The sequence below is a fragment of the Lotus japonicus genome, chromosome 4 (genome assembly GCF_012489685.1).
Source record: "Lotus japonicus ecotype B-129 chromosome 4, LjGifu_v1.2".
Taxonomy (NCBI): Eukaryota; Viridiplantae; Streptophyta; class Magnoliopsida; order Fabales; family Fabaceae; genus Lotus; species Lotus japonicus.
In genome coordinates this window covers 83,368,365-83,379,019 of record NC_080044.1, presented here as the reverse complement: position 1 = coordinate 83,379,019, position 10,655 = coordinate 83,368,365, and the positions used below count along the sequence as shown (strand labels likewise).

At 35.7% G+C, this 10,655-nt stretch overlaps 2 protein-coding genes across 2 annotated transcripts; both read left to right on the top strand.

Moving 5' to 3' along the window:
• Positions 1-2,019: 2,019 nt before the first annotated feature.
• Positions 2,020-3,277, top strand: LOC130710551 (thaumatin-like protein). The gene is made up of 2 exons (XM_057559862.1): positions 2,020-2,177; positions 2,419-3,277. Exons 1-2 carry the CDS (start codon positions 2,108-2,110, stop codon positions 3,102-3,104), a joined length of 756 nt encoding a protein of 251 aa, XP_057415845.1. The 5' UTR covers positions 2,020-2,107; the 3' UTR covers positions 3,105-3,277.
• A 5,824-nt stretch (positions 3,278-9,101) lies between these two features.
• LOC130710552 (probable calcium-binding protein CML26) lies at positions 9,102-9,920 on the top strand. Its single transcript, XM_057559863.1, has one exon. It carries the CDS (start codon positions 9,195-9,197, stop codon positions 9,702-9,704), a length of 510 nt encoding a protein of 169 aa, XP_057415846.1. The 5' UTR covers positions 9,102-9,194; the 3' UTR covers positions 9,705-9,920.
• The last annotated feature ends 735 nt before the right edge of the window (positions 9,921-10,655 follow it).

Sequence of the window (10,655 nt, the reverse complement as noted above, 5' to 3'; positions counted from 1 at the left end):
AGTATTAAGTACTCCAGCTTAGATTTCTATAATGGAAAAATATAAGAAACAGTTCTTTATACAATTTATATAAGAACCCAAAATAATATCCGCATTAATGGAGAGCACTAAAGGTTCAAGGACATTTTGGTCTCTACACTTTTTTTTGAAGCACGAATTGAACCACACTAGGGAGTAGGGGTGAACATGGGTCGGGTAGATCCAATGAACCCGTCCAACCCAATTCGATCCAATAGAAAAAATGCGGGTTGGATCGGATAATCGGGTTAATCAGATGGATTTTACTACAACCCAACCAAGTTCGGATCGGATTTCGGATTCAGTTCAAATCCATCCAACCCAACCCAGAATTCATACATATAATAATAATTTTTTTTTATAATTTTACTCATACTTTGAGTGCTAGTGTTGGAGTGATGACTTTTTGAAACTTTGAGAATTAAGTATTTGTAGTTATTTATCATATTTGAACTTAGAGTATTTGTTTGTAGTTATTTGTTACATGTCTATATATATTATTTGGCATGTTGGAGACATTTAAGTTTTAAGTATCATGGCATGACATTTAGTGTTGCGTTTCACTTTTTAGGTACTGTTTATGTTAGATTGTTTCATGTCATTTGGTAATGAAGTTTTATGTTTTCATGATATTTGGTTATATGTCATTTATGTGATATTATTTCATCCTATTTGGTATAACTTTTTGTGTCATTTTCATGTTATTTAGTATTATAACATATTTAATATTTTTTATAACTTTTTCTGAATTTATAATAATATTTGCAAGATTTTTTAATATTTCAGATATATTATTATTTTAATATGATGACCCAATCAATCCATCCAACCCAATCCGAACTTCGTCGGGTTGGTTCGGATCGGGTCCGAAGAAGAAATTCGTGAAATCCAACCCAACCCAACCCAGACAATTTTAATCGGTTCGGATTTTATTTTGACCAAAATTCATCCAACCCAACCCATGTGCACCCCTACTAGGGAGAATCATAGTACATCAATAAAAATGGAGAAGAACTTGTGAGAGGCTCACTCATTTTGGGACCTTGCCCTCCAACTCCTCTTCAACCTAACCTTAACCAAAATTAATTTTTCAATTCTTGCAAATCACACCTACCAAACCCTGGTATTGGTATATGCTCAACGGGCTCCTTCCTCTCGTGTCATATTCTCCATGTGGGGCTGTTAAAGGAGAAGCTTTGGCAGCAGCTCGGGGAAGCATATTTTTCCACTTTATAAAAGCTGTAGCTTATACTGTATTATACTAGTCGTATAGTAGTATAATATATGGCCCGCATTTCAACCTGCTTTATTGATCAATTCACTCGTCATTAATTTAATTTGCATTTAGCAGACCCAATAAAACCCCATCATTTGTTAGAATATAATATAAAACCATTAAAGTTGCCCTTACCCAATAGCTTAAGCTTTTGGGATTAAGTGGTTATTTGACTTGGTATCAGAGCCTTTATGACCGAGAGGTCTAGAGTTCGATCCTCGCTCCCCTCACTTTCTAATTAAAAAGTGGAATTTAATTAAGCACTTGGTAGGTGGGCCTGTGCATTTGCCCACGCTTCAAGCCCAAAGGGCTCTTGCGTGAGAGGGCGTGTTAGAATATAATATAAAACCATTAAAGTTGCCCTTACCCAAAAGCTTAATTAAGTGGTTATTTGACTTGGTATCAGAGCCTTTATGACCGAGAGATCTAGAGTTCGATCCTCGCTCCCCTCACTTTCTAATTAAAAAGTGGAATTTAATTAAACACTTGGTAGGTGGGCCTGTGCATTTGTCCACGCTTCAAGCCCAAAGGACTCTTGCGTGAGGGGGCGTGTTAGAATATAATATAAAACCATTAAAGTTGTCCTTACCCAACAACTTAAGCTTTTGGGATTAAGTGGTTATTTGACTTGTTAGAATATAATATAAAACCATTAAAAGCTTTTGAGTAAGGACAATTTTAATGGTTTTATATTATATTCTAACATCATTTACCACAAGATAAGCCCACCATCCCTCTATAAAATATAAGGCCTGCCAAACGGCAAAAGAGGCTAGCTCTTCAGTACTCCATCTCCATTCCCAGTTCACAACCATGGCCTCAATGCCGAGGTCCCTTTTCACCATTCTCTTCCTCACCCTCTTCCTCATCTCCCACATTTCAGGTACACTACTTTCACTCCCCGCCGACACACACCCACATTTTCACTTTTTACTCATATACTCTCTCAAACTCTCACACAAAACACACACAAGCACAGAAAATGCATATTACATTCTTCACATTATGCTCTGTTTTTTTTTTTTTTTAACTCGAGATTTAAAACCAGCTGAGAAGAATGTGAGTTGAGTACTTAATTAATTAACCACTTGTTGATATTGTTGTTGGTTGATGTGAACGAACAGTGCTCAAGGTTTCAGCAGCAGCAGCAATATTTTACAACAAATGCCCCCACCCAGTTTGGCCAGGCATCCAACCAGGCGCAGGAAAGCCCGTTCTGGCCCGCGGAGGCTTCAAGCTCCTACCAAACAAGGCCTACTCTCTCCAACTCCCCGCCCTCTGGTCCGGCCGCTTCTGGGGTCGCCACGACTGCACCTTCGATGCATCCGGCCGCGGCCACTGCGCCACCGGCGACTGCGGAGGCTCAATCTTCTGCAACGGCCTCGGTGGGGCCCCACCGGCGACGCTGGCGGAGTTCACCCTGGGAAACGACCAGGATTTCTACGACGTGAGCCTGGTGGATGGGTACAACCTTCCGATCTCGATCACTCCGTTGAAGGGATCTGGGAAGTGCAGCTATGCGGGGTGCGTGAGGGACCTGAACATCATGTGTCCGGTGGGCCTGCAGGTGAGGTCGCGTGACAACAAGCGCGTGGTGGCTTGCAAGAGTGCTTGCGCTGCTTTCAACTCTCCTAGGTACTGCTGCACGGGGTCTTATGGAAGCCCACAGTCCTGCAAGCCCACGGCTTACTCGAGAATCTTCAAGACCGCATGCCCAAAAGCCTACTCCTATGCCTACGATGACCCTACAAGCATTTCCACTTGCACACACGCTAGCTATTTGATCACTTTCTGCCCACACCACCGCTGAACTCACTTTCTACTCTCTACGTACGTACTTAGCTACTACCCTAGCTTTCCTCATATTGTATTTTCCTTTTGTTTTGTTTTTTCAATTCTGTTCTGTCGATGCGTCTCTTAAAATGTACTAGTACTATTTAGCGATTCATACTATATGGTGGTTCAGCTTTGGTTCTTTCTTAATTTATTCGTGGGACTAGACCACTCTATGGGCTTGCATTAGACTTTGGATCTCTGCTATATATGTCCAAGGAAATTCAATGAATTGATTAAAAATTCGTAATAATTTCATTTCCCAATCACACGTAGCTGCGATTTTCTATAAACAAATAAGGATGCTGAGAAATGCTAAAAACGGTGGGAAAGCCAATATGTGATGTAACGCATGGAGCCCATGTGATAAGGAATCTAATCTCTAAGTGAAAGAAAATACATAACGTGAATGTACTGCTTAGCTTTAGCAAACAGACACACCACTTTGGTAGTATTGATTTGATTTTTCGTGCTCAAAGTGTCAGCATAATTGAAGGGATCCCCTCACCCCCTTGTTGTTGGTCTACTACTCATCAGCATTGTATCTAATCTCAAATTTGCCAAAGCTTACCTAGAGAATTTATTGCAAAGGCGCTTACTAAGTGGAAACTATGTCCAATTTTATAGCTAACATGAGGGTGCCAATACCTTAGGAAAAGAACAATGCTACTTATCATGAAAGAAAATAATGGTTTATTTATAAGGCCATAATTGATTAGTAATTTAAGATCAAATATTTTCACTCTAAGAGTAATAGAAAGGCTCTCAACCTCAATGCTCAAATGAGAAACCAACTAACTTTAAACCAAACTAATAGAAAGGCTCTCAACCTCAATGTTAATGCGGCTTTACTAGAGTTGCAATACCTGCACTCACCAGGGAGCCAATACTGCGGGTCTGCGGCTTTAGCGGCAGACTCAGATCACAAAAAGGAGAGGACTACCACCCATATGTCAAGCAACCATTTATCTCAAAAGCTTAAGTTGTTGGGTAAATGCTAAATGAATGGTTTTATATTATATTCCAACACGTCCCCTCGCGCAAGACCCATTTGGGCTTGAAGCGTGGATAAATGCACAGACTCAACTACCATGTGCTTAAATTCAACTTTTTAATTAGAAAGTGAGAGGAGTAATGATCGAACTCTAGACCGCTAAGTCATATAAGCTCTGATACCATGTCAAGCCACCACTTATCTCAAAAATTTAAGTTGTTGAGTAAGGGCTAAATGAATGGTTTTAAATTATATTCTAACACCATACAAACAACAAACAAAAGCAAAGGATGGAGATGGATGCAGTAATGCCAAAGATAGTAGTAGCTAAGATGACGATGAAAGTGGTGGCAACAATAGAGGCAGCAAGGCGGAGACGAAAGAGGTGGAAGTGGCGGTGGCAAAGTAATTAGTGCTAAATGCAAGAAAGGCTCATAATAGAAGAAAATTAACTTATTTGGACAGCAAATGCACCTAATCTATATCTATATACTATAGAAAAGAAGAACTCTGTGAGACCCACTTAGATGAGTTGACACTCCCAAGTTCACTCTTATCCACTCTCCCTCATTAGCTGACAAGTGTCAAGCTCTAAATCATTCTGACAAATTTATGGTGAGACAATTTCTCCTTAATTTTGGTTTTGTGGCCCATCATTTACAATCTATTGAATAATCATAAAAAATCTCATTAATTGTTGATTAATTTTTTTTAACTGTCCATTTATGCTGAATCAAAAGTCATCACCCATCATTAACTACTTATGAAATAGTCATTCAAAATACTATTAATTGTTGTTTAATTTTTTTTAAACTCTCCATTAATGCTGTAACAAAAGTCATCACCCATCATTGACTACCTATGGAATAATCATTCAAAATCACATTAATAGATGTTTAATATTCTTATTCATACATAAGGCTTAAAAACAAAAACTTTCTCACTTTTGTTATACGTATTTTGCTTTTTTTTTATGTGATTAAAACTGATTTTGCTAACCTTTCAAAAAGTACGTTTTTGAAATCAAGATTCAAATTTTAAAATTTTGACAACCTATAAATTCAAATTTTGAATATTCTTTTTGGAACAATATTCTCCTTCCTTTTTTCACGTGCAAACAACATAAACCCTAATTGTTTTCATCTATATAAACTCTCTTATGTAATTATTCTCCTCTATCATTCCATTATTTAACCATCATCTAAGAGCTTTGAAATAACTATTGTTGTGATGACTGGGAAATTGAGAAGCAAATGTTGAAAAAGCAAAAAAAGTTCAGGTATTGCTTCTGATTCAACCAGTTTCTTGCCATATCATAAGGGTATAGTTACATTTCTATGAACATTATGAAATGATCTGCAACGTGTGTGATTTATTGAAATGATTTTGATTGGAGTGATGCTTTTTACTTTTCCTTCTGTAATTTCATATGCCTCATCACCATGGGACTTTTATTGCAAATTGGAATTGGGGATGGTGAGCTTATATGAAAGATTCTTCAAGAGTGAATACAACAAGTGAGGTTTTTGCCCTCTTCCTACTTTCTGTTAGATTTTGCTGAATTTTTTTGTTTGTTTTTTCAGAGTGGCTTGGTTGAGTTTTGTTCTACAATTAAAAACCAAAGAAGAGATACGAGGAAGGAGAGGTAAGCCTTATGAATTTTTTGATTCACATTTATTTTGAGCAAAGCATATTGAAACATATAACTCAGGAAACATATACATCTTTATATTTTAGGCATGAATCTTCATCTATTGACCTTGCTGCTTGATTTAATGTTTAGCATGTTACAATTTGGTTATTCTCTTTTTCTTTTGGTGTTCACAGATTTTGGTTGATGATGACAGTGTTGAACAGTTGCGGCTTACATAATTAGTATTAAGTGATGTAAGTTAAAATAAAATTAAATACTATTATATATGCACATGCTATCACTATAGATAGTTACGTATTGTGAATTTCAATTTTTACTCTTATTTCAAGATAGTTCAGATCCGTTCATGACAACTACTTCTAGATTAAAGGCTGATGCATCTTCTTCCAACTTAGCAAAGATTGTCGTTTTATGTTGTAATTTATTTATTTATTTGTGCACTTTGAGTTATTTACTGTTTTGCGTTTAGATTATGGTGTGAATATTATATTTTTTAGGTCATATAGAATTTTTTAGGTCATAATATTATATTTAAAATGTAAACAAAAATTGAGATTTGAGTTTGAAATTTTAATTGAGTACTAAATAATAGTAATTGGAGCCTAATTTTCAGTCAGATTTTAAAACACTTGATACATTTTTTTTAACAAAATAAGCAAATCAATAATAAATATAATGGGTAGATATTAACTTTCTTATGCAAAATCAGATTTAGTTTGTGGTCAATATAAATAAGAGAAATCCGTTTATTTAATGAAAAGGAAATGAATAATCAATTTTAAAAAATCATTTTGATTGGGATACATTTAATTTCAAGGTAAAATAAATAAAAAAATATCAATTCTGTTTTAGTGAATAAATTTGATTTCTCCTTTAATAATAATTAATGGAGTTTCTTTAACTTTTTTATGTAATAAATATAAAATTTAGAATAATTCCATAGATTATGGTGTGGATATTCAATTTAATATTGAAATTTGAGTTTGAAATTTGAAATTGAAAATTGGTTGTGAATAATAGTACTTGCGTCAAAATTTATGGTGTGATATTAAAAAAAATGTAAACGCTTAATCCTTTAGTTTTAATGAAAAAAGAAAATAAATATTGAATTTAATGAGTGCAGTACATAATCAACTTTCTTAAGCAAAATCAGATTTAGTTAGTTATGAGTATAAATAAGGCAAATCCGTTTTTTAAGTAAAAAGGAAATGAATAATCAATTTAGAAAAAAAACATTCTAATTGGGCAACATGAAATTTCGGAGTGGAATGATGAAAAAAAGAGTCAGTTCCGTTTTAATGAGTAGATTTTGATTTTTCCTTTCATAATAATTATTGGGGTTTCTTTTACCCTTTTTAGAAAAAAGGTAAATAATGGAATGATCTCATAGATAAAGGAGCGAATATTTAATTTTATTTAATTAATTTATTATTTTTAAAATTGTAAAAAATAATTTTGCGATTTGAGTTTGAAATTTAAAATGGGTACTAAATAAAAGTAATTTGATCCAATTTTTCACTCGGATTTTAAATTATTTTGCTCAGACACAGAATACGCTTTTCTTTCCACCCTAAATCATTTGTAAATTCATTCATAATAATTAATTAGGTTTCTTTTAATTTTTTAAGAAATAAATATAATTTATAGAATGATCTCATTGATTAATGAGTCAATATTCAATTTAAGTTAATGAATTTCCTTTTTTAAAAATTGTAAAAAAAAATTGAGATTTGAGTTTGAAATTTAAAATGAGTACTAAATAATAGTAGTTGAGGCCAAATTTTCAGTCAAATTTTAAAACATTTTTCTTAAATGAGTACTATATACTTATTATTAGATTACATGGTAAAAAAGTTCGACGGGAAAAACATTCTACACAAGAAATAGTTCATGTAAAAACTAATAATTTTTGCTAACTCTTCATTCCCATCCTTCCCTTATGGCTCCTAGCTTTTACCACTATTGCTAACTCTTGGGAACAATTTTTAATCTAATTTAAGTATATTTTTTATAATTTTAAAAATATTTAGGATTAAATGTATATAAAGTTTTTGTCAAATTTTGCAAGTTGTGTAATACTTATTGTGATTTTGTTTGGTTGAATGCTCATTTTTCAATTTTTCATATCTTAATTCAAGGCTTAATAGCTTTTTTGGTCCCTCACTTATCACAGTTTTGCACTTTTGGTCCCCAATAAAAAAATTAGCACTTTTGGTCCTCCACATTGCTTATTTGTTTGCAAAAATGATCCCTATTTAAACGAAAACTGCAAAAGTGTGTAAATATGAGAGACTAATTTTGCTAATTTTTTCCTAAAGGGACCAAAAGTGAAAAATTGTGATAAGTGAGGGACCAAAAGAGCTATTAAGCCTAATTCATTAAAAACGCTAGTATGGAAGATAACCCACTCTATCAATTTTTTTTTTTTTTTTTTTTTTTTGGTCAATTCCACTCTATCAATTGAGTCATGCTAAATAACATTGCTCACATGGAAAACCTTGAAGCAGGTGTAGGTGCAGGTGCAGGTGCAGGCATATGTTTGGAGAGTCAGCCCATGCCCATGCTAATCTTTGAATTGCTTAACGGGCATGAAGTTTAGTCTCATATTCAACATATATATTTTTTTTTTTGGGTCTATAATTGTTTTTTCTAGTATTGTTTGGGCCAGGCTATAGGGACGGAACTGATGTTTGGGCCTAGTAAACTTGCCCACATGGCCAGTCTACGAATCACACTGTTTCCTCCTCCTTTCCGTGATCGAAATTCGATAAATAACTGATGGTTTGTGTCTGCGACAATAAAACAAAAAAAGCCGATATATACCTTTCTTTTTCATAGGGTAAAGTTAGAATCGTGTTAGCGCGTTCAATCCGTGTGTTGAGCCCGCGTGTCCAAATTCATGTGCTTCTTATTCACTCACTGTGTCCACAAATAAAATAAAATAAAATAAAATAAAATAAAATATTAGAAACATTCATTCATTCCTAAATATTCCTAAATATATATTATAAACAAGTACTAGTAAATATATATAGATTAGTATTAGTACACGCCCCATGACTCTGAATCACATCGTCGGCTGTCTGTCTGCTACTGCTACTGCTACGCCTCCCTTGACCTTTTCCTACATTTATTTATCATATTCATTCATCCACCTTCTCATCAATTTTAGGTATGTGAGATTTTGCCCTACATCAATATTAATATGTGAAATATATTAGAAGAGTGTGTGTGTAAAAAGTGTAAAGTGCGAAACGCAGGCGATGACGCGTGGGTATATTAATATTAATATTAATTAATCCAGACGAAACGGGTATAAAGCCCCAAATGCACGCCCTTAAACTTGGCCTCATCCATTCCTCTTCCTCTCATTTACATATCTCTCTTTATCTCTCTCTCTCTCTCAAAACCAAACAAGAATGGCAACAAACGGAAACGGAAACGGAAACGGAGAAACCAACTCTAAAGCCAGTATCAAACCCTCTGTCTACCTCGACGACATGGAAGAACTCAAGCGAGTCTTCACCCGCTTCGACACCAACGGCGACGGCAAGATCTCCGTCAACGAGCTCGACAACGTCCTCCGTTCCCTCGGATCCGGCGTTCCACCGGAGGAGCTCAAGCGCGTCATGGTGGACCTCGACGGCGACCACGACGGCTTCATCAATCTCTCCGAGTTCGCCGCCTTCTGCCGCTCCGACACCGCGGACGGTGGTGCCTCCGAGCTCCACGACGCCTTCGAGCTCTACGACCAGGACAAGAACGGCCTCATCTCCGCTGCGGAGCTCTGCAAGGTGCTGAACCGCCTCGGAATGAACTGCTCGGAGGAGGAATGCCACAAGATGATCAAATCCGTGGACTCCGACGGCGATGGAAACGTCAACTTTGAGGAGTTTAAGAAGATGATGACCAACAATCATGCCAAATAGGCATTTTAGATTTGCAATTAATTATTTAATTTACAAGCTAGCTAGCTAGCTAGGTTCCAGTTCCACCATCTCTCTCTCTCTCTCTAACTAACTAACAGATCTGCAACCGCCTGTGGTTTTGGCTCGATCTCTGTTATTAGTTTTCTTTCTCCTCCTTTAATTTCCTTCCAATATTAATATTAATATTAATATAAATATAATTAATTACGGTTTCAATTTTTTTGCAATCGTCAATTTAATTCATGCTGAATTTGTTTTTGTTATGACTACTGGTGGCAATGAACCATTGATCGAATTCGTAAATAAATAATATGCTCAACCTCAATGTGAGCTAATTCTGGCATGCTTAGAGTGACTATTATGATTGTAGGCTCAGCTCATGTAAATTGTTTTCAAAATTCATGATTGATTATGCTCTAGTTGATTGCTTTGAACAAGAGTATACAGTTGGCCATATATTGTAACACACAGACAGAGAAGGAGCCGTTCCGTTGAAAAATGGGAATGGAATTTTCAATGGCCATACCATAACCATAACCATTCTTTGTGGTGGTTGTTGGGGGTATTTGACTATTTTTGGAGGTGTCTTTATGATCAAGACTCATGGTCAATTGTTTTAGTCGTTTCTTCAATAGGAGAAAAAGATAAGATTCCAATTCCATCCATAGGTGAGCACATGATCTCGTACACATTGTTTGGTAGAAGAGAGTTAGGGTAGAGAGAGATGAGAGGAAGAGATAGAGGGACCTAACCTTGTTTGGTGGGAGAGAGATTGAGGGAAGAGAGAGATTGAGGGTGGGAAAAACCCACTTTTTTATCTCTTCGCGTTTTGCGAGGAGATTCACGTGGGGTGTTTTTTTTTTTTATTCTGGTGCAGTTAGTGGCGGTTCCAAACCGCCACTATTATATTTTTTTTGTCCTTTTCTTAGCATTTAGTGGCGATTCTGAACC

What these genes read in the sequence shown, in the direction of transcription:
- LOC130710551 (XM_057559862.1), top strand. Translation starts at nt 2,108, where the DNA reads ATGGCCTCAATGCCGAGGTCCCTTTTCACCATTCTCTTCCTCACCCTC. An exon ending in CCTCATCTCCCACATTTCAG is followed by an intron (nt 2,178 to 2,418) that starts GTACACTACTTT and finishes GTGAACGAACAG; the next exon opens with TGCTCAAGGTTTCAGCAGCA.
- LOC130710552 (XM_057559863.1), top strand. Translation starts at nt 9,195, where the DNA reads ATGGCAACAAACGGAAACGGAAACGGAAACGGAGAAACCAACTCTAAA.